The following is a 25,343-nucleotide window of genomic DNA, read 5'->3' as shown; positions in this document are numbered from 1 at the left end:
GTCTTACTGTGAGGTGACAACGCTACCGCAGCACCACCACCGCAGTTACCCAATATACATTCTAAAGATGTAATATGCTACATTTAGAATTATAGTAAAATACTAATGATCCAGGAAAATTCTGCAAGTAATAGACATCATCTGCAAAGCATTTGTATGTTGCCATTAGCATCTAATTGCATACCTTCCTTCATCATTCTCTGGAAATCTTACACAGTTTAAGTACAACCATGTAATGCAGTACACTCATGAAACAATCCAAATTTTATTCTCTCACACATTTCTTATTTTGAAATAGTACTTGTGTTGTGTTCTGACATTACCAATTTACATTTTGAATTTTCAAATACTACATGCATTCTATCATTACTAATTATTTAAAAATGATACTTAATTTCCTGAAGGGTGAGACTATACATATGATATACCACAAGAATCAATGTATATCCACTCTTTCTCACTTGCTCTTCCTAACCGTGTTTGTAGGGATAACTATAGTGTGGACTGTATCAGCTCATCTTTGAGTTGCTACTGTTATTTACATATTTCACCACTGCTTGCACCATTTAATAAAGGCATCTTCTAGTTTGCAGTCAAAGCAATAAAACAGTATATGAAAATGACACTGACAAAGCTGACTATGATAAATAAAATTTGCGGAGTTAGAAATAAACTTACAGTTTGATCTGTTAAAGGAGGTAATACGGTTTGCTTCTCAATTGTGTTCAGGACTTGCTTCCATAGTTCTTTTAAGACTCTCTTAAGAACTGTTTTTTCACAAATTTTAGCAGATAGGGTTAAGCTGAAAAAAAAAATATTTTAATTAATTCCTAGAACCAGAAAACGTATATACTGCACAAGTTATTATGACTGCACACATTCAAGAGATGTCTACAGTTACTGTCCAGTACCCCTTTAAATTCCATCTAATATTTTATAGTAGGGATGCAGTCTGAGTATGGTTCTGACAATGCCTCATGTATACCTTCTTAAGGAGTCAATACTCTGAGGCAAAATGAGTGGTTGATATGGACTCTGCACCTTACCACGTTCGAAGAAACGTTGAACACAAAAATGTGCAAGCTTTAGGAAAATGAACCCTTCCCTACCTGAGGATTATCCTGTTTTGTATGGTCCAACTATCTCTAATGGACAAAGTGTTCTATGCCCAGTGATGCTAATACTAAAGACAAGAACTGAGGAATACAAACAGCATTCCAGAAGCATGAATGTTGTCCTGTTCCTTCACACGGGATCAGCCAGGTGCCTTACTGAATACCTTGCAAAGAGCTGGAGAACTAGTCTTTTGACAATCTGGACATTCATTACAATTCATAATCACATCTTTCATCCATTAAAGAAAGCCACAAGGATCTTATGGACTTTATGCCACTTGGAGTTCCTCAACAGTAATGGCTGGGAAGTGCACATCTGGTTATGGATATAGATGTATCTATTATGCATCCTGAAACTGGCACAGACAAGTAAATATAACTTTCCCACTAGGAAGCTCTTCACTCAGCACTGGTAAATTAATTTGACTGGACCTTTTACTTTTAACTTAACCAACTGACCCTACACACAGCACCATTTCTGACATTTGAGAGATCCAATATTCTGGCATCATCATTTCAAATACATTCTCTGCCTGGATGCATTACTTTGTTCCGGGGCACTATCACAATTAAAGCATAGAATAGTCACTAAATTATCACAGTTTACCAGAAACAAAGGAAATTATCCTCACTATATTCTGGCCAAAACACAGATTCTGATAAATGTGCACCCAGTTTTATCCATTTTGCTGATCTCTTTGTTTATCTCACTAGAGGTGCTTAGCTGTCTGATGTTATGCAACTGAACTAAAGACAAACAATCAGTCAGTTTCCTAATAGTACAGTTGTTTTTGCCGAAATGCATAATCACTTGTCCCCAGTTCCGTATGCATTTCAAAGAAGTCTGCAGTTCCAAATGTTGCATTGTGCAATTGTGCACAAATTGTACACTTTTTTACTTCTCAGACTGAAACACTGAGTTGCGGCAAGCTATAAATGTTTTCTCTGTGTTACTTCTCTTTATATTTCAAATGTGATTTCAGCTTTACTGAATCAGCAGTCTAACTCATGGCACTTGCAATGACATTTTCAACATACATCTTAGGAACATTAGCATGTTATAGCAGTTCACTTTGAGTTCACCCTATCATAAATAATTAGTTACTATATTTATAATGAATGTAAAATTACAAATAAAGTTTTCGCCTAAAGGGGTTTTGACTTTTACCTGATGTGGTGTGAAGTCTGAGTCAGAATACAGAAGTAGGGGAGTTGCACAACTCTCATATTGGGGTACATGTGCTTGCCCCCCCCCCCGCAAAAACACTTTTTTGCCATCATTTTCTTCTTTTAGATGAAAACTGTATTTATTATTCTGTTTCTTTATGAAACATACAGATTAGTTATGATACAGTAATCCATACTAAAAACAATATAATAATATTGTTAAGTTCCAAAACAGTATATTAAGGTCATACTGTAATTGAGTTAGAGGAAGAGTCTTCAATTTTCTCCAGCTATTTTCATGGAAACAGGCATACTTCATAGGCCAAAAATAACATTTAAATTCATAAAGTGAGCCTTCATTTGGCTCTAAGAAAACAAAAAGTACAGTTTTGTACCTACCATAAATGTAGATGTTCGAAGATCCACATTGCTGCAGTCATAACCTGTGGGTAGTCCGCTGTCCTCGGTCGGCCCGAATACCAAAGTGTTAGGCTGGCGTCGGTCATGGTCGCTCAGATCTGACGTCAGTACGCCGTGGTACTAAAGCGCATGACCGACGCCATATCCTCAGTCTTTCTTGCCCCAGATGTCAGAAGGCCTTAAAAAGAAAGGCCATAGCCAAAAATAGAAAAATACCTAATCACCAAAATAGCAACAATAGATACACTACAAACCACATAGCCACCCCAAACTACAGAGGGGAAGGAGGGAGGGGAAATTGGACTGCCGCAATGTGGATCTTGAACATCTACATTTATGGTAGGTACAAAACTGTACTATGTTCTTCATCTCACATTGCTGCAGTCATAACCTGTGGGTAGAATCCCAAAGCAAAGGTAAAGGGAGGTTGGTAAAATCAGATAGCATTAGGAGCTGCTAACATGCCCTGTAAAACTGCAGTGGCAAACCCAGCCCTAGATTTGGAATAAAGAGGAAGATGGTAATGTTTAGAAAAAGTGTGCACTGAACTCCAGGTAGCTGCTTCCAAAATATCCTTAGTAGCTACTCCCCTTAAAAAAGCAGTAGAAGTGGCAGTAGCCCTAGTGGAATGAGGTCTGATTCCAGCCGGAACCTCCTTACCATGATGAGAATAACAAAAAGCAATGCAATGGCCAATTCACTTAGAAATAGTTTGTTTTGAAACAGGTTTTCCTTGAGATCCCAAGGCAAAAGAAATGAATAACTGTTGGGACTGTCTGAACCCTTTAGTTCTGCTCAAATAATAACGTAACTGCCTGTGAATGTCCAACGAATGCAAAATTTTTTCCCCCTTATTTTGGGGATCAGCATAAAATGTAGGCAGATGAATAGATTGGTTTAAGGCCACATTAGAAACAACTTTAGGCATAAAAGTAGGATTAGTACATAGTGAGACCCTATCCTTATGAAATATCAGGAAGGGTTCAACTGCCATAAGAGACTGTAATTCAGATACCCTTCTAGCAGACGTAATGGCCAACAAAAAAGCAGTCTTCCAAGACAAAAACTTCAACTCTGAAGTAGCTGCAGGTTCAAAAGGAGGTAAAGTGAGCTTTTCCAACACAAGATTGAGATCCCAGGAAGGAGTAGGAGCTCTACGTGGGGGTCTTATGTTCTTTGCCCCTCTAAGAAATTGCTTGAACAAAGGGTGAGAGAATAATGGTGGGTCACAGTCATAGTGAGCAGAAATGGCTGCAGCATGAACTTTTACAGAGGAGAAAGACAAACCCTTGTCTAATAATTCTGTAAGATACTGAAGTGAAACACTCAAATTAGGCACTGAAACATTAAAGCTCTTTGTTTTGCTCCAAAGAAAAAATCTCTTCCATTTATCAGCATAAACTTTCCTTGTACTAGGCCGTCTGGCCTCCAAAATGACATTCAAAACTTGTTGAGGAAGCTGCGACCCCCCAGGGTCTAAAACAGAATACGCCATGCTGTCAGATGTAGGGACTGAATCCTGACATTGTGGAAATGATTGCTTGCCTGGGACAAAAGGTGTGGAATTAATGGCAAAGGCCAAGGAGGCTCCCATACTAAAGTCCTCAGCAGAGGGTACCAGTGCTGCCGTGGCCAATCTGGAGCTATCAGAATCATGCAAGGCTTGTCCTGCCTGACCTTTAGGAGCACCTTGGGAAGGAGAGGCAGTGGAGGAAAGGCATAAACGTGAAGGTTGTTCCAACTGAATGATAGAGCATCCACTTTCCAAGCTTTTGGGTGAAACAGCTTTGTGCAAAACTTTGGCAGTTGGTAATTCAGTGGAGAAGCGAACAGATCTATGTCTGGAGTGCCCCAAGCCACCGTCAACTGTTGAAAAACATGAGGATCCAATTTCCACTCGTGGGGATCCACCATCTGTCTGCTCAAAACATCTGCTAAGGAGTTCTGTGCTCCTGGCAGAAACCTTGCCTGAAGAGTGAGTCGCAAACTGAGAGCAGTCTCCCACAAAATCATAGCTTGTCTGCAAAGAGGGTACGAATGGGTACCCCCCTGCTTGTTGATGTACCACATGACTGTTGTGTTGTCTGTCTGAATCAACACTTGTCCTGGGTGAAGTAGATCCTTGAAAGCCATCAATGCAAATTGGACTGCTAACATCTCCTTCATGTTGATATGCAGATGTTGTAGTCTGGCAGGCCACGTGTCTTGAACCCATTTTCCATTGAAGTGTGCTCCCCAAGCCATGTCTGAGGCATCTGTCGTTAAGATCTGACTCGCCTCTGGTCGGGTCACAGAGAGTCCCTTGTTTAGGTGACATTCCTGAGCCCACCACAAAAATTCCCTTTGGATGCAAGGTATCAGCTGAATGACAGTGTCCAAATCATGGCAGTGTTGAGTCCATACGCTTTTGAGATACCACTGTAGCTTCCTCATATGCAGTTTGGCATTGGGAAGCACCAGAATACAAGATGCCATGAACCCCAAGGCTTGAAGGACTGTCCTTGCAGTCAGCCTGGACCGTAGAGAAATTGTTGGAAGTAAAGGGTAAGATTTCTTTGTTTGTCCGGGGTCAAAAATGCCATCTGAGAGGCTGTATTCAGTCTCACACCCAGAAAGCACATGTCCTGAGAGGGTACTAGACTGGACTTTGTTTCATTCACAGAATACCCTAGGCACCTTAACACTGCCATAACATACTGTAGATGGTGAAGTAGCTTGACTTTGTCTTGAGCCAGAATCAGGCAATCGTCCAAATAAGGATAAATTTGTATTCCCCTTAACCTTAAGAAGGCTATTACCGGTGCCAGGACCTTTGTGAACACCCTGGGCGCAGTAGATAAGCCAAAGGGCAATGCAGAGAACTGATAATGTAAAGTCCCAGCCCGAAAACGCAGGAACCTCCTGCAGCTGGGCCTGATAGGAATGTGAAGATAAGCCTCTTTGAGATCCAGAGTTACCATCCAGTGATCTTTGCCTAATAGAGGCAGAAGTTGTTGCAAAGTTAACATCTTGAATTTTGGAATGTCCAGGTATGTGTTGAGAATAGACAAATCCAGAATTGACCTCCAAGTGTTCCCTTTCTTTGGTACAAGAAACAGGCGAGAATAAAATCCTAGGCCTACTTCTGACGGAGGGACCTCCTGGATAGCCCCCATGTTTAGAAGTAAAGAAATCTGTTTGTGAGCCTCCACCTTTTGCTGAGAAGGAATGTCTGGCATGCCTTTGAAAGGAGGCAAGGTGTGAAAATAAAACTTGTAGCCTCGATCTATAATGTCCAACACCCATTTGTCCTGAGTGACTAAAAGCCAATTTTGCCTGAAAAGTGCCAACTTTCCTCCCAGAGGAGCTGCCAGACAGGAGGGATCTGGCAGCTGGAGATACAGGTCATTGGGTCTGTTTACGAAAAGGCTGGCCCCTGCCCTCACCTGAAGATTGTGCAGGGGAACTCCACGACCTAGGCCTGAAAGAACCTTGAGCATGAGCTCTGCCCCTACCACGTCTAGATCTGCCCCTAGACTGTAAATCAGAAGAAGGATAAGCCCATCCCTTAGTAGGCCAATTTCTGCTAAACTTAGGGCGATGCACCTGTAAAAATCCTTAACTGTTTGCATAGACTTAGCTTTGTCTTCCATTTTCTTCAAAACTGACTCCACAGGAGAACCAAACAGAACTTCAGACTGAAGGGGAGCATCCAAAATTCGAGCTTTAACATGCTCTGACAAGTTCTGATCCTTAAGCCAGGCATGCCTACGAATAACTGATCCAGTGGCAGCCACCCTGGAAGAGGCCTGAAGAGCATCAAAACCACACTGCAAAGAATGCTTACCCACCTGATCAGAGGCATGAACTAAATCCTGCAATTCTTTACACTCAATGCCCTCTGCCAAAGCATCTACCTTAGATTTCAACTGACTTAGGAGAAAATTCTGGTACTTCAGCATATGAAACTGGCAATTCAAAGCCCTCATTGCTAGAGTGGAAGAGGTATACACTTTTTTACCCCACCTATCCAAAGCTCTAGAATCTTTATCCATAGGAACTGGATTCTTTACAACAGAAGCCCTGACACCCTTAGGACCCTGGCTAATAGTTTCCGGGTCAGCTCTCGGGCTCTTATACAAATATTTATGAGCCTCAGGCACTCTGTAATACCTGTCTGGCTTGACCGGGGCAGGAGGCAAAGAATCAGGATTAAGGGAAGCTTCAGAGAAAACATCCTGAACAACATCCAAAACAGGGGGTATAGCCAAGAGCCTATGCTGTGGTAAAAACAAGAACTCCCTAAGTCTCTTTCTTGAATCTGAGAAATCCTGACCTTCCCACTTAAAATGCTCTCTCATGGAATGCAGGGTTTCAGAAAAAGAAAAATCCTCTGGGGGGGAAGCAGAAGGACTAGAATCCTCTGCATCTGAATCAGAATAAGGAGGAAAATCCTGAATGTTTTCAGCCGAAGACTCCGAGTAATCTGAGGAATGCTCCAATCCTTCCACCTCTGGCTCCACCCTAGGCCTCTTATCTGGAGGGGGCAAAGAACCCCTGATTAAGGAAATTAAATCTTCCGCCATTTTAGCATATGCTTTTTAGGTACAGAACCTGCAGAACTAGGGCTGACGCCAGAGGAAGACAAACCAGGCCTAACCTTGGAAGGTACCTTAGAGATAGAAGTAGAAGGCCTAACCACCTTATGCAAAGAAGGGACTAAAGAGACCTGAGAGGCTCCCTCAGCCTGACTCGACTCCTGAGAGGCCACATCCTGCAAAACTAAAGGCTCCCCCTGAGACTCAGCTGAAACCTCGGCTGGATCCACAGATTCCGCCGTAGTTTCTAAAGAACCGGCGTCCGTAACGGACGATTCATCCTGCTTGGACTTTAACGATTTTTCCTTACGCTTCTTAGCGGTAGCGGGCGTCGGAGGATCCGACGGCATATTGTAATTACACCGCTCAAGACAAGCCTAGCACAATCTAACCTGTGTTTAATGGTGCGCTTATTAAATCTAGCACAACGCCGTGCTCAGGCCCCAAGCAAGGAATACAAAGAGAGTGGTAATCCCTATGAGGTATCTGTTTCCCACAAGAAATACAATTATTCACTTTTTCTGACATCCGGATTTAACTGAGGCAAGAAAAGACAAAAATATTCCCCAACGGGGTACTTAGCCCAACTTGGTCTTCGGTCTGAAACTCAGAATACGATTTCAGGATGCCGAACGGCACTTGCAAAACGCTGCTTCTGCTTCGGACCATGCGGCAAGAAAGACTGAGGATATGGCGTCGGTCATGCGCTTTAGTACCATGGTGTACTGACGTCAGATCTGAGCGACCATGACCGACGCCAGCCTAACACTTTGGTATTCGGGCCGACCGAGGACAGCGGACTACCCACAGGTTATGACTGCAGCAATGTGAGATGAAGAACATCTACTATAAGTTAAGTCATCTCCATGATGACCTTTGAGGTCATTTTGTAAAAACTACTTCTGCCAAAGGAAAGGTGACCAAAGTGTGTTGTTTAAACTCTAGTGAAACAGTAGTTCTTCAAATTTCCAAGTTGCCACAACTCATGAGTTTTATTTATTTCTTCACATTGTAGTGGCATAAAAAGCTATAAATTGCAAAGGTATTCTGTCAAGTTTGGCTCTCACAACACAGGATAATAGTTAAAGTATTTTACTTAGCATGTTTCTGGGAGTAAATGAATATGTGTCTTACCAAACAGCTCTTGAGATGAGGGTGGTCACCACTTTGTTTTGACAATTTAGGTTTAAATGTACGATGGTTTTATGCAGACTTATTTTTATATGAATTAATCACATTTGAAGTCACTATTGGAGTATTGAAGGTCATGTGACATTTTTACATGTTAAAATAATGGTTGCAAATGTAATATTTTATTCTGAAGAACTTCTTCAACCTGAAGGATGAACGCACTAAATAAAACACTTTAACTATTATCCTGTATAGTGAGAATCAAACCTAGCAGAGTACTTTTGGGACTTTTGTTTTGTGCCTAGTTATGGTGACCTAAGAGTCAATTATATTAGTCACTGGGTGGAGTAGGGATGCAGTAGCCCTCAGGTGGAAGCAGAGGGTTTGATTCATAGGTTTATAGTTGTATACTAGTCTAATGACTGCCGGGCCTTTATAAGCATAGCTGTGCAATCCAGCCCAATTATGTCCCTATGTATTATGGGTGTTTATCAGGAGAGGGTATGTTAGATGGTAAGTTCTAGAGTCTATGTGTTAGTATAGGCATTACTCTCTGTTCTCTGTCTTTCAGAGATATGGTGGTCAGACCCAGGGTGAATTTCCAATTTCCCATCCACTGGCCAAAGTTCAGCTTAAATAACATTAGAGATAGACTCTGTGGTTCACATGATGGGAGTCTGTTCCAGAGCATGAGGATCCTCTGAGACACATCTCTCTCCAACATGTCTTATTTATGTCACAAGCAAAATTTCAATCCTTAGATCTAATGGTTCTGATGCTGTTTGCTTTGAGGATGTGCAAAAGGTCCATTAGAGCTGGATCTGAGAATGCCTTGATGGATCTGATAAGGGTCAAATAAAGTGGCACTATGACTTCCTTGGACCCAGATGCTCTTACTTATAAGTTGGGTGATATAGAATGATTTTTTACTGCCTTGGCTACATGTTGGTCAAAGGCCAGACTACTGCTTATATATGTTCCTAGATCCATGACAAATGGGTCAGCTCTTAGGGGTATCTTGTTGATGGAGTAACAAGCCTGGGTGGAAGTTTTCTGAAAAGGCACTATAACATAATTCTTGGCATTGAGTTTTAGTCTGGGACTTTGGCATCATTTTTTGTCTGTATTAGACATTGTTCTAAGATGTTTGTGTTGTGGGAGAGGGCAATTTATGATAGCTCCCAAACTGCTGTCGTCTGCAAACTTGGCCATCCAAAAGCCTTTGACACTAGCTTTTAACTCCAAGAAGTAAATGACAAATAGGAGCTATCCCAGCATGGAACCCTGAGGTATCCTGCTGGTGACCATTGTCTTAGTGGAGGTAGTCATACCAATCAGGGAACAAAGTCAAACCAAGCAGGTAAAAGCTGGTTCAATAACAAATTCAAAAGCAACACGTAAACAAAAGAACCAGACCCTATTTTTCTAACTATTGTGTTGACAGTGTTTAAAGGACAAAACCACCACCGTAACAGGTACAAGAATGCAAAATCTGAAGGTAATGCTACTCAATGCTAGAAGTCTAAACCTCAAAATGCACACTCTCAGGCACTCCTAAAATGGAGAACATCGATATCTGTGCAGTAACTGAGACCTGGTTCAAGGCTCCAGAGAGCACCCCTGCAATACCAGGCTACAACTCTTACCACAAAGTTCGGCCAGCAAACCAGGATCGAAACACTAAAGGTGGAGGAATGTCCATATTCACCAAGGATATACACACCACCAGGCTAGTTGCCCAACACAATGCGATTGAAATTCAACAGGTGCAACTAACACTAGGTAAGACTGCAATCCAAATTGTAGCTTGCTACAGATCCCCCACCATGCCCCAAGATTCTCACTACACCTTTCTAAACATACTGGAAAATATTAAGATACAACCAAACACCTTAATACTGGGTGAGTACAACTACCCTGTCATTAACTGGGAAAACTACTCATGTACCAACACCTTTGCCCAATGGTTCTTGGAATTCATAAATTCCAATGCCCTAATCCATAGTCTCACCAGGGGCTCCAATATCCTAGACCTGGTAATTACTAACATGGGAAATCAATGCTCCACACCTATGGTCACCCCCTGGTTGGTCAGGTCAGACCATAAGCTAATCACCCTTAACATCCACATCCCACCCCCACTCCCCAGTAAGGAAACCTCCATAAACAACTTCTCCAAAGCCAACTTCATGCTACTCAAGTCAGAAGTGACAAACTTCAAGACACCCATGCAGACAGGAACTGAAAGTTCGACTGCTGCGTCCTACACTAAGGCACTGTACGAGCACATCCACTCATGCATGAATCGTGCCATCCTAAATAGATCCAAGATGCTCCCCTCCAAAAAAAGGAAGTCAATCTGGTGGTCCCCTGCCATAAACAAACTTTACAACAAAAGGAAGAAACTGTTGCAGAAAAGAGGAAAATCCCACGATGCAAAAAATTCCCTTACCAGCCTCAGTAAGAAGCTGAGATACCTTGTAAAATCCTCCAAAGCTAGTTACGAAAATAAAATTGCCAAAGATTCCAAAGACAACCACAAGGCATTCTATAACTATGTCAAGAATCTAAATGGCAATGCTCAGACCTGCTCTGAGCTACAACAGAATGGCATTAAATATACTGATCCAAGGATATTGCCAATATCTTGGCAGATCAATTCAGTGCCAACTTCACCCCCCTCTCACCCCATAAACGGCCTATCTCAATACCGGAAGATTGCCAAATTCCGGTAATAATGGCCACACAGGTAAAAAACGCACTCTCCAAAGCTAAAAATACAGCATCCATGGGACCAGATGACATCCCAGGCTGTGTACTACATGAACTACAAAATGAACTGGCAACTCACCTAAGTGTCATGTTTAATCATACCCTCAACTCAGGCTTCTTGTCCACTGAGTGGTGCACAGCTACAGTTATCCCACTCCACAAGGGAGGATCCACCTTGGATCCCGAGAACTACCACCCCATCAGTCTGATGAGCCTGATCTGCAAGGCCATGGAACGTATTATCATGGAACTTATAAACAAAGACACTGGCAACCTTCAAACACTGGACCCCCACCCAGTTTGGGTTTGTGAAGGGCCAATCTTGTCTCCTGAACCTGATTGACTTCTTTGAATAAGTTTTCAGAGCCGTGGATGACGGTAAGACAGTCCACACAGCTTATCTGGACTTCGCCAAGGCCTTTGACACCATCCCCCACTCTGGAATCATAGATAAACTTACTAAGCTGGGCATTAATCCCTACATCACGTGATGGATTGCCAACTGGCTTACTGACAGAACCCACACTGTTAAAGTAGCTGGCTCCAAAGCCAGCTCCAGACAAGTGACAAGTGGAGTACCTCAGGGTTCAGTCCTGGGAGTTCTCTTGTTTGGCATCTACTTCTCTGAAGTACAGGCCAACAGTAAGGGACTCTGGCTAGCAAAGTACACAGATGACTGCAAACTGGGAGCCATTATTGAATCCTCAAATGATGTGGATACTCTACAAAAGGTCCTTACAGAAACAAATGCTTGGTGCCAGAGCCATGGGCTCAAGCTCAATGCCAAGAAATGTATAGTTATCCCCTTTGGGAAAAAATATGTACCCGTGAATTACCACATAGGTGGCAGTACACTAAATACTGAAAGTGTGATAAGAGTGGCACAAGTGGACAGTGGTCTCACCTTCAATAACCACATCGCCACAACAGCCAGGAAATCCTTCTATGTGGTACACCTCATCACTAAGGGCTTTTCTTCCAGAAAAAAGGAGGTCATTGTCCCACTGTACTCATCCCTCATTAGACCCATTATAGAATACAATGCCCTATTTGGTATGTACCTCTCAAGACATCTGCAACAACTGGAAAGGCCGCAGAAATACCTCATTAAAAGAATCACGGGCCTATAGCAGATGCCCTATGCTGACCACCTTAAAAAACTCCAGTTATACTCTGTCGCATATTGTCTACTCAAAGGCGATCTCTGCTTAACATACAAGGCCATGTCAAACCCAGAGCTGTTGGACATGCTACATTTAAATAAATCCCAATCCTTCAGAGCCACACGCTCCAGGGATCTAAACCATGTCATCACAATAAACAAAACATGCTGGAGGGATAGGTTCCTGACCCAGAGACTCCCCAAACTCTGGAATAGACTGCCCATACATGTCAAGCAGAGCACCTCCTTGGCCCTCTTCAAAAGGAACCTTGATGATTGGATGGGAGACAGGAAATTCTCCCCGGGGATCATGTGAGTTGCCCTACTAGACAGGGGTCCAGGGAAGTAAATAGTGTGGGAAGAAATAACCAGGTAATTGTTATGGCTAGGCTTGTATAGGGCCTTTAGCCTAGTACCAACCTATGAACACTGTGGTAAGACAGAATAATAACACAAATAATTTTAGAATGTGTGTTACCTGTTCAAATGACATTCAATCTATGTGTGACATCATTAGGCAGTACTGGTACATTTTGACTACTGATTCCAGATGCAGGGACTTCCTTGGTGAAGTTCCACACTTTTGCTATAGAAACAATAGTTCCATTAAGAAACTGCTTTGCTACAAACCTCTAGCTAGCAACAAACCCTGTATTTCAGTTAGTAAAAGGGATACATGCAAATTATGTAGCATGTGTACGTACAGTCAAACTGATGATACCTTTATATATTCTGTTACTGGACGTACTTTTAAATTCATCTTCTATGTTGACTGTACTAGTAGCAGTCTGGTCTATTGGCTGTTTATGATTAATGTGGATATTGCTATGTTGGCAAGACGAATTGCATGTTGAAGAATTGTATCAGGGAATACTTATATGAAATAAACAGATGTGACAGTAGGAATGCTTTATATAAGCATATTTGTAACACTGGTATTGAAGACTCTTTTAAGTTTTTAATTTTGGAATTACTGAATGTAGGAGACAGAGGAGGTGATATTAAAACAAAAACAGAATTCTTAGAAGTTAAATGGATGTTAATTTTACAATCTGACAAAGGGAAAGGACTAAATGAGCATATATGTTTAAAATTCTTGCTGAGGTCATGTGACTTGACCAGCTGATTTTGAACTTTCTTGACTATATTTAAGCACTGTTTGTTAGTTTCCTTTAAGATCTGATAAAGCACCTTTGGTATGAAAGCACTCATCCGTTATATATTTTTTTACTGTTTTTATTTTTTGGATTAAACAAGTGTTCATACAGTGCTGTGTTAGCTGGTTGTTTTCTTTACTTGCAGCTGTAGTAACACCAAATGATGCCCATTGATATGCTGAGTGAGGATTTTCACTCTAGGGGGTACTCTGCTCTGCACAGAATCTTATGAAATACTGTGATAGCTGAATGTAAGATACAAGATTTTGGCAGACCAATGCAAAAATAATTATTGCCCCAGTCCTCCCTTGTCAGAGATTTGGGATGCATGGCTAGGCTTAAAAAGGCCTTTGTGGTCATTAGCATAGTAAACACCTATGAACCTATTTAAGACTAGCTGAGCTGGGGAAGGTGGACAGAACAGCACTGCATGGACCACAGCACCATACTTCCTCTGCTTGGATAGCTACCTGGGTAAGTAGTTCTGTGGACAGCATGCCTGTGGGTCTATGTATGTGACTGAGTGTGTGTGTGTGTGTGTGTGTGTGTGTGTGTGTGTGTGTGTGTGTGTGTCACTGTGTGTAGTGTATGCACACATGTGGAAGGGTAAGTCTGTACACTCAAACACATACCCACACTCACACACACGTCTATAGTATACATATAGATATATATATATATATATATATATATATATATATATATATATATATATTATATATATATATTGTAATGTGCTTGTGTATGTCTGAGTGTGGAAGTGTGTGTATACTTATGTGCATGTTTTAAATATGCCTAAACAAATTACTTGAGCAGCCAGTTCATAATCATACATAATAGCTGCAAAAATGATTTACGGCTGTACAGCACGTGCATGACCATATTATTGCTGACCACCACCGCTCTGACCATATGAGTAGCTGAGGATTGCAATGCTCAGTGAATAATTGTATGAATCCCAGCCTGTGTCTTACTATTTTGTTTTTTTCCACTATGGTTTTCATTTGAGAAACAATCTTCAAAGAAAAACATTTGCTGCATTATGTATTTGTTTTGCTTTTTTTCATTTGGATTACTAATCTATAAACCCGTGGTATCATGTAAAGTATGTTTACCATGTGCATAATTATTTTAGCATTTGAAACAATATGGAAGTCTGTTCAATATGTCTATAAATATCAGAGCAAATTGACACAACTTTACATATTTTATTTTTAGCTCAAGAAGAAGGTCAGCATTCCTTACCTACTACTCATTATAATTTGCAAACCAAATCATTCCCTCAGCCGTGTACTGTGAAGTACAGATACAAAACACTTTGCAAAAATGTGATACAAAGTAAAGCAAAATGTTGGTGCCATTATCATATGCTGACAGTTAAGCACCAAGTTTATTGAACTTTAGTTGTTTGAGGTATTGTATACGATAGCAGTAGCCTCCTTTTAGGCCAACTTCTGTTTTTAGAGTAGTAATATTTGTTTTATTATGTAAGGTATACAGTAACTAATGAGATGATCATGTTTTATATATATCCTTCTTGTCAGTTACAGAAATAGGCCCTTAAGGATCAGTCTAATTTCCCACTTAATAAACTTAAAAAAATGAATGAACAAAAATTAGTATGTCATATGTCACATAAAATATCCATTTATATTTTCTAGCATAAATCGAAGTTCACCAGAATTAGGTGAAATAATCTCATGAAACAAAAACTGTGTACATTTATATTCATAAGAATTGACAGCATTATACATTAATGCACATTACTTGGTGAAATATACTCCCAAGCATTAAAATCCTGACCTAGTTTGTATCTGCTACAAGTTGAAGTGAGTTCCAATATGCTGAATTTGTATTTGTGTCTCAGTTAGAGAAAGTCATAGATAAAACATGATATTATTCAGAATGTTGACTACACAATGTATTAGGAATAGGTTTGCATAGTTGTTTATAAGTGTGATTTCAAAAAATCTTACAGTAGACTGAAATAAGTGTTTGAGAAATTAAGGGGGGCACACTCAATATTGATATGGGTGTTTGCAACTGTGTCCAGGGTCCATAATCCAGATGAGCTCTCAGCTTTCAGGAAAATTGTAAGAATATTTATATATGATATGCATGTGAACTGCAAAATAGATATAAAGTGGTTTACTTAATGTACTAATGCAGAATATGTTAGATTTTCTTACATTATGTTTAAGTAAACACATAAGAAGGATCCCACCATACCTCTCAACTGTCTAGAGTTGCACAGAGTGCCCAGATTTTTTACTCATATTTTTGGTCTGTTTCTCGCAAAATTGTGGTTTTCTGGAAAATCAATGGCAAATCATTGAGAAATGAAGTCAGAAAAGAATGCAGATATCTGAATTTCACACTTCATATCCTTCAGAAAATTCATGCTAATGCAACATTTGTTATTCTATCAACTTTCTATGTTTGTTAGAGCAATATTTAAAAATTGTTCCTATTTGTGGGCCTTTGTCCCTCATGATTTGTGGCTTTGCATGGGCTGAGGTATCATAGCCATGCTGATTGCAGTGAGCTCAGCATGCCAGTTGCTCCAACCACCACAGATGCCCCCATGATTTGTGGCTTTGCATGGGCTGAGGTATCATAGCCATGCTGATTGCAGTGAACTCAGCATGCCAGTTGCTCTAAACCACCACAGATGCCCCCATGATTTGTGGCTTTGCATGGGTTGAGGTATCATAGCCATGCTGATTGCAGTGAGCTCAGCATGCCAGTTGCTCCAACCACCACAGATGCTATGACAGGTTGCACTGACACTTTTTACTTGACTAGCACTGTCTGAGCAGTACGTGGCTGAGCACTAACTGGCTGAAATGTAAGCCAGAGAAGATAGAAGCACTTATACAGCACATGAAATATGATCTGAAGCTCCTCTGGTTTACGCTCTTCTGGAAATGATTAGTAAAAAAAATACAAGACAATCCTTGCCAAGCTAGAGTTTTCACTGTGTGATGTCTTAAAACCACTCGTAAAAGCCGATAATGGGATATATGCAAATGACCCAATATTCTATAATCCTCTTTTACAAGAGGTTTCAAGGAATCACACAGTGAAAACTCTAACTTGGCTAAGATTTGCTTGTAGTTTTTTACTAATTGCTTTGTCTGTGTGTCCTTTTTATGCTTCTGAAACTGGAGCAATTATGAAACGATACCAGTACCTGATGTCAGGTCTCATAATCTTTCTGGATAATGAGTTAATAATGAAACGTTAAATATCACTGATAGTTAAATCATCATGTCCTTTTTAGAACTCTCTCACAGAACCAGCATTCTTATTGAACTGTGATCTTTAGAGAATGCTTCTGTCACGCTGCATTACTGCAGTTCTATGGACAGAGTGACCTGCACTATTAGTAGCCCATGCAGAATGTAATGGAAACCACAATAACTGACTTCCTCATAATAACCCATATCCACACTCTTCATCTCCTACTCTCTTCATGGAAATTACCAGCAAGGAAACAGTATGTGAATACATAGTGCTGTACTATTGCAACCCTTATCACCCAATTAAGACTTTCTGCTCAGCTGGCAAATGATGGAGTCTTAGGTTATCTTTATTCTAATTGGACCTGTGAACCTTTGGTATGCTTCTGTGGCCCTGTCAAAGTCTATCCTATACCATTTTATGGAATTCACAAATCCTATAGCCTTTACTATACAGTATATGTAAATCCCTTCGTGTTTTAGAAGGCCTTCTGTAAAAACCCATACTACTTGGCATATGTTATATCAGCAACGGCACCAACTTTTTGTCTTAAAAAATGAAACTATTTTCAAGAGATGAAATCTCAAAAAAATACCAGAGATTTTTAAGTCTAATTTTTAGAGTATCACTCTCTCTATCTCAATATATAAATAGATGGATAGATAGATAGATAGATAGATAGATAGATAGATAGATAGATAGATAGATAGATAGATAGATAGATACATAGATAGATAGATTTGTATATGTGTGGAACAGATCAGTTAAGGTTAATTATCTGTTAACTGAGGGTGCAGCTGGGAACTAAACTTTGCTTTTAAGGGTTAAAATAAAACACTTCAAAGTTTTACAGGAAAAGCTCACCCAGACTCTGCCACAACTTGCTGTGAGGGAAATGTTAGTTCATTTTTGCTTTCCTGTATTTTGCATTAGTTTATTGCCTTCTTCGGTTCTGTGTATTATTTGTTTTCTTCACACTGTATTTTACTTATATTCTGCTTTTAATTACATACTAAAACTAGGAAAGAGATCACAGCTGTCTCTCTTGTGAGTCACCCAGAAATTAGAACAGGTCAATTAAGGAGTCACACAGAAATTAGAACAGGTCAATTAAGGTTAATTACATGTGAACTGAGGGTAGAACTAGTAACTAAAGCATCCTTTTAAGGGGTAACATAAACATTTCAAAGCTTTACTGGAAAAGCTCACCCAGACTCTGGTACAACGTGCTGTGATGGAAAGTTAGTTTGCTTTTGCTTTCTTGTATTTTTCCATTATTTTATTCCCTTCTTCTATTTTGTATAGTGTGATTTGTTTTCTTTACACTGTGTTTTACTTGTATTCTGCTTTCAATTGCATATTAAAACTAGGAAAGAGACCACAGCTGTCTCTCTTGTGAGTCACACAGAATTTTTCCCATTTTCCCACCCTGGCACTGTTGTGTTCTTAAACTCAACTGTCTTTCTAGTTGCCTGCACCTTATGTTAATTTGACCACATATCTCCTTCCCTCTTCCCTTTCATTGGCTGTTGTAAGCAAACACAAAATTATAATTTTGTGAAATCACTTCCGTTCGACTATTTAAATTTATTGGCCATCACACTGAATTCCATAGAACCAGAATACAAAGTGCCCATCGCCTTTCAATCTAGCTTGCTCTTTTAAAATTAGTGGTTCTCCACTTAGACAGCTAACGCTTAAGTTACTCCCTCTTTCATATCTAACTGCTTAGTGCACACTGCAGTGCTTAGGATATTCGATTTTATTCCATCTTAACATTAAAATCTGCAACATCTATTGCAAGATCACCAATTATTGGAGAGCCCACATTCTGCCTCTCAGTAGTCATCTTAGGATTAGTGCTTCTGCTTTCTCCTGGTGAAAAAAGGAGCACAGGGACATTATTTCTTGGGGGTCCCTATCACTTCATCGAAAGCTAAATTCCATGAAACCCTATTCATCGAACTCTGATCAAACACCCTTTCACAGAATCTTTACAGCATAAGTCTTTTTCCTAGGGTAGTGATTTAGTTGGTCTTCATTACAAATTTGCCCTTTTCCCCAATGTAGTGCGATCTCAGTGTTGGTATATAAAATGGGGGGTGGGGTGGTGCAGCCCTCCACATTGGGGGGTGTGGAAGTTAAGCCATCTACCTTGGTGAATTTAAAATAATGTGTTGTTTGTTACGATTGCTCTGTGACTAAGTAGTTTCATTCCCTAGGAAAACGTTTTGATGATGTAAATGTTTGATGATAGGGTGTTCGATGATAAGGGTTTGATGAATAGGCATTTGCAGAACTAATCTTTCAACAAAGCGATATAGTCAAAAGTGAAAGTCAAAAGTAACTTTATTGTCATTCAGACCATACACAAGTGTATAGTATAGGTGAATGAAATGTTGTTTCTCCAGCTCAAGTGCAACAAAAACAAACAAAAACAAAACACAGCAACACAGAACAAAAGTACAACAACATTTACAACAGTGACTGAGTCCAACAGTAGGCACAGAAGCAACCATTCACCAGTGATCCCACGGACTACAGGAATTCACTATGTCCCTGCCACCACCATCATTCTCTCCACACCAGTAGCATCGCAAGTCCCAGTCAGGTCATGCCAGGTTGTCTCCAGCACCACCAACCAAATCCAATCAAACAAAACAAAAAATGGCAGACAAAAACCAGACCCCTGCCATCTGCAACCAGCATGGTCACTCTGAACAGCCCCACCAGTTCAGCCATCCTCTCTTAAATCTCACCAGCTCCATCTCCATCATTCTGACAGTAATCAGCAGCCTCTAGATCCAACCCATCTTCTTTTGACCCAGCAAAATCCAACACTGGACTTACAAAAACATAACCCAGCAGCTAAGAGTCTGAATCCAGCATTCTGCACTCTGCACCTCACTCAACTTGCTACTGAAGGCCCAAAGTTCCATTTACAGTTATGATCTTAGGGTTAGGAGGTGGCCTAATGACTAAGGTGTTTGCCTTACAAACACAAGGTGCAGGGTTTATAGGTTCATAGGTAGGTACTAGGCTATTGGCCCTAGGGCATAATTAAACCTAGCCATACATTTTGTGCTATAGCACTCCCTCCCAGGTGGTTTAGTTACCTGTACCCCTGTTGAGCAGGGCCGTAGAAGTGATTCCCGGGGTGAATTTCCTGTTTCCCATCCACTCATCAAGATTTCTCTTGAAGAGTGCCAACGAGGAGCTCTGCCTCACATATATGGGGACCTTGTTCCAGAGCAAGGGGAGTCTCTGGGACATGAATCTGTCTCTCCAACACATCCTGTTTATTGATGGTGTTTGGTTTATATCCCTTGAGCATGTAGCTCTGGTGGATTGGGTTTTTCTTAGGTGGAGCATTTCTAACAATTTGGGGTTTGACATAGCCTTGTATGTCAGGCAGAGATCACCTCTGAGTAGTCGGTATGCGACCGAGTACAGTTTGAGTTTTTTTAGCCTCATGGCATAGGGCATCTGTTTAAGGCCCTTTATCCTCGTTGTGAGGTACTTTTGAGGCCTCTGCAGCTGCTGCAAATGTCTTGCTAGGTACATCCTGAATGGGGCATTATATTCAATAATGGGTCTAATTAGTGATGAGTAAAGGGGGACAATAACTTCCTTATTCCTAGATGCAAACCCCTTTGTGATAAGGTGGGCCATGTAGAAGGAGTTTCTAACCACTTTAGCAATGTGGTTGTCGAAAGAGAGGTTACTGTCTACCTGAGTCTCTAGGTCTCTTATCACACTCTCTGTGATACATGGGCTGCCACCTATGTTGTAGTTCATAGGTACTTGGCTTTTCCCAAAGGGGATAACAATGCACTTTTTGGCATTTAGTTTGAGGTCATGGTTTTGGCACAATGTATCAGTATCCATAAGACCCATTTGAAGGATGTCTATGTCATTAGGATTCTCTATTATGGCTCTCAGTTTGCAGTTGTCTGCGAACTTTGTTAGCCATAGTCCCTCTGTGTTTGCTTGTACCTCCGAGAAGTAGATAACAAACAGGAGGGGTCCCAAGACTGAGCCCTGTGGTACACCACTAGTCACAGGTTTGGAGTCTGATTTAGCGTTTCCTATTCTCACTGAATGGGTTCTATCCGTGAACCAGTTTGCAACCCATCTTGTTACATAGGGGTTTATATTTAGGTTGGTGAGTTTGTCTATAATTCCCAAGTGGGGAATGGTACCGAAGGCCTTTGCAAGATCAAGGTATGCTGTGTGAACCACCTTTCCTTCATCTATTGCTTTAGTGACCATTTCGAAGAAGTCAACCACATTTAGGAGACATGACCTTCCCTTCATGAACCCAAACTGGGTGGGGTCCAGGGTTTGTAGGTTCCCAATGTCATTGTTTAAGAGTTCCATGATGATGCGCTCCATGGCTTTGCAGACAAGATTCGTCAGGCTGATGGGGTGGTAATTCCCAGGGTCAGTGGTTGCACCTCATTTGTGCAGTGGTATGACTGTTGCCATGCATCACTCTATGGACACATAGCCTGAGGTGAGGCTGTGGTTAAACATGGTATTAAGGTGAGGGGTTAATTCATTTTGGCGCTCATGTAGCATGCAGCCTGGGATGCTATCTGGTCCCATGGATGCTGTTTCTTGCCTTGGAGAGTGCTGTTTTCACCTGAGTGTCTCTGACTTTAGGGGCAGCACAATCTTCTGGTATGGATATGAGCCTTTGGGGGAGAGGGTGGGCTGAAGTTTGCACTGACCCTATCGGCCAACATATTGGTGATATCAGTTGGTTCCATGAATTTTGAGCCATTATGCTGTAATTCGGAGCAGATCTGAAAGTTGCTATTAAGGTTTTTGACATCGCTAAAAAATGCTTTCTGATTGTCTTTGGTGTCTGTTGCGATTTTTTCTTCAAAGCTCGCCTTAGAGTTTTTTATGAGGGTTCTTAGTTTTTTGCCAAGGTTGGTCAGGGAGCCCCTCCATTCTTGGGTTTTTATTTATTTTTTTGCAGTAATTTCTTCCTTCTATTATAGAGCTTGTTTATGGCTGGGGTCCACCAGACTGGTTTCCTCTGTTTGGAGGAGTGGGTCTTGGTCTTGTTCGGGATAGCATGGTTCATGCACTCATGTAGGTGCTTGTAGAGTGGTTTTGTGTAGGATACAGCAGATTTAGTCATACTGACATTATGCGTGGGAGTAACGAAGTTTGCCACCTCTGTCTTGAGTAGCATAAAGTTCGCTTTGGAGAAGTTTTTCACCATGGTTTCTTTTGGGATGGAGGATGGGGGTGGTACGTGGATATCTAGGGTGATGAGTTTGTGGTCTGATCTGACCAATGAGGAATTTACCACAGGTGTGGAGCATTTGTCCCCTATGTTGGTGATAACCGGGTCCAGTATACTTTTACCTCTTGTGGGAGTGTTTACATACTGGTCCAGAGCACTGGAGTTAATGTACTCCAGGAAGCGCTAAGAAAAGGTATTAGTACATTCGTAGTTTTTCCATTCTCACAAGAAATAATTGGCTAGGCTTAAAATGGCTCACAAGGGCAATTAGCCTAGTACTAATCTATGAACTTCTATGAACTTATGATCTCAGTCCAGCAACCCCAAAAACAAAAACACGGACACTATGAACACCATGGAGAACATTCAACCATGCCCAACAGATCAAAACAAGCCACAAAATACAAAATGTACATCTGGAGCCAGAGAGGCTGCTGCCACACGAGGTGCCACCATCGTAGATCCTTACACACACACACACACACACACACACACACACATATATATATATATATATATATATATACACATATATATATACATATATATATATATATATATATATATATATATATATATATATATATATATATATAATATAGACCCATTTCTTGGAGACTGGTGATCATCAGAAAGCCTAATAACAGCTTCATAGGTGACAGCTTGGAATTTGTGCTTAAATTCTGCTCCTGGTGAAAGAAGGAGCATATTGCATTGATTCTTGACTGTTTATGGTTGGACAGTGAGTATCTGTGCTTAAATTTCCTGATTTGTCTGATGGCTATTCAAAGCATCTACCAGGAAGAGGCCACACCAGGCCCACAAATGCTTCTGGGACAAGACTGTGAATCATCAAACAGGCTGTGGCCTCCTTCCCTTCTTGGGATTGGTGCTATCATTTTGCTTCTGGTGAGAGAAGAAGCAAAGAAGCATTGTATCCCAAAAGAGTGAAGCTGTGGTATGACCAGCACTGGTAGTAGCCTGGCAGTAGCCATTCATGTGACTCCCCTCTTTTTATCATTCTTTGCAAGCTAATTCTTTGTTTTCAGTAAGTACTGCTTAATTTGTTTCTAACTTCAGAATATCTGCCTAAATACTTCATCCTGAAATATTCCGGTTCTACTTATTAGATTCACCAACAAGTGTTTTGCAGTACCCTGTATAGACACTGACAACTGGACTGACAATTTTCCTGTAAAAGCATGATTAAAATGTCATCAATACCTAGTTACATGCAGGACAACTAGTTTTCAGGGACAACCACTCTCCCCAGAGTTGCAAACTGGATACTCCTGACATTACTTTATATTATCACTCCAATTGTCTAATCTATAAAAAAAAGTCTGTTCCTATGCATATGAGCTTTCCCACTATCTCTATTAACAGCTTGGTGGCATACCTCTCAAATGTCCAAATTTTTGCAGACTGTCCAGATTTTTGCTCATACTTTTAGCCTGTTCCTCATACAATTTGTGATTCTCTGGCAAATCACTGGGATGATTTGAGGATTGAAGTCAGTAAATAATGATATACATTTGTGTTTCAGATTTCATACCCTTCAGAAAAAATGTATGAAACGTCAAATCCTGTTCTTCTAGCAATTTTCTAAGTTTATAAGAGAAATATTGAAACTGCCACTATTTTTATAGGTTCATAGGTTGGAGCTAAGCTATCGGCCCTAGGGCCTAAACAAGCCTAACCATAACAATTCCCTGGCTATTTCTTCCCAGAATATTTACTTTCTTGATCCCCTCTCTAGCAGGGCGACGGATGTGATCCCCGGGGTGAATTTCCTATCTCCCATCCAATCATCAAGGTTCCATTTGAAGAGGGCCAAAGAGGCGCTCAGCTTGACATGTATGGACAGTCTATTCCAGAGTATGGGAAGTCTCTGGGTCAGGAACCTATCCCTCCAGCATGTTTTGTTCATTGTGATGACCAGGTTTAGATACCTGGAGCATGTAGCTCTGAGGGATTGGGATTTCTTTAAGTGTAGCATGTTCAAAGGCACTGGGTTTGACATGGCCTTGTTTGTTAAGCAGAGATCGCCTCTGAGTAGGTGATATGCGACAGAGTATAGCTGGACTTTTTTTAGACAGTCAGCATAGGGCATCTGCTTTAGGCCTGTGATTCTTTTAGTAAGGTATTTCTGTGGCCTTTCCAGTTGTTGCATATGTGAGGTACATACCAAATGGAGCGTTGTACTCTATAATGGGTCTAATGAGGGATGAGCACAGTGGGACAATGCCCTCTTTTTTTCTGGATGAAAAGCCCTTAGTGATGAGGTGTGCCACATACAAGGATTTCCTGACTGCTGTGGCTATATGGTTATCGAAGGTGAAACCACTGTCCACATGTGTCCCTAAGTCCCTTATCACACTTTCGGTGTTTAGTGTACTGCCACTTATGTGGTAATTCAAGTGTACATGGTTTTTCCCAAAGGAGATAACTATACATTCCTTGGCATTGAGCTTGAGCCCATGGCTCTGGCACCAAGCATCTGTTTCTGTAAAGCCCTTTTGTAGAATATCAACAGCATTTGGGGATACAATAATGGCTCCCAGTTTGCAGTCATCTGTGAACTTTGTTAGTCAGAGTCCGTTAGTGCTGGCCTGTACATCAGAGAAGTAGATGCCAAACAAGAGCGGCCCCAGGACTGAACCCTGAGGTACTCCGCTTGTCACTTTACTGGAGATGGATTTTGAGTCGGCTACTTTTACAGTGTGGGTTCTGTCAGTTAGCCAGTTGGCAACCCATCAAATGACCTAGGGATTAATGCCCAGCTTAGTAAGTTTATCTATGATTCCAGAGTGGGGGAATGGTGTTGAAGGCCTTGGCGAGGTCCAGATAGGCTATGTGGACTGCCTTTGGGGCCTTTGTCCCCCCAATCTGTCAGGTTTTGTCCAGATTTTTGCACTAAGAAGTTGAGAGGTATGTTTTGTGGATATGGGCATCCTGAGACAATGTAGACATTGCCTCATGTTTACTGACAACCAGTTAACTCTCAAACAAATTGATATGATATGTGAGGGATGTACTTACACAATGTCACTGGAGGCAAAACTCTCACATAAAGGTGCTCCTAATGTCAATAAGGTTGACAGCAGTACACACACTGCACCCATCACACACAATTCAAAGCAGACATATAGACCCACATATACTGAGGAACTTAAATGTAACCTTCATAAACCCCAAAGACCTCCTAGATGAAGTACACATAACAGATACCCTCAGCAGCCCTGAATGTTCTCTTTCAAAACTACTCAAACATCAACACATGCAGGCACATCTCATGGTGCCTCTATTTCTAAGCCCATAAGGCAAGCCACCACACAA

At 41.0% G+C, this 25,343-nt stretch overlaps 1 protein-coding gene across 1 annotated transcript in view; it reads right to left on the bottom strand.

The window, feature by feature from the left end:
- Window positions 1–25,343, bottom strand: part of UNC13C (unc-13 homolog C) — a 4,920,764-nt gene that overhangs the window by 413,956 nt on the left and 4,481,465 nt on the right. Inside the window, exon 26 of the mRNA XM_044078941.1 lies at window positions 679–802. Coding sequence (XP_043934876.1) covers window positions 679–802 — 124 coding nt within the window. The remainder of the gene's footprint in view (window positions 1–678; window positions 803–25,343) is intronic.

This window comes from Protopterus annectens, chromosome 7.part1, assembly GCF_019279795.1.
Source record: "Protopterus annectens isolate FY-2018-M chromosome 7.part1, PAN1.0, whole genome shotgun sequence".
NCBI classification, from domain to species: Eukaryota; Metazoa; Chordata; order Ceratodontiformes; family Protopteridae; genus Protopterus; species Protopterus annectens.
The sequence above is the reverse complement of the archived record's forward strand: the minus strand, read 5'-3'. Positions and strand labels throughout refer to the sequence as shown.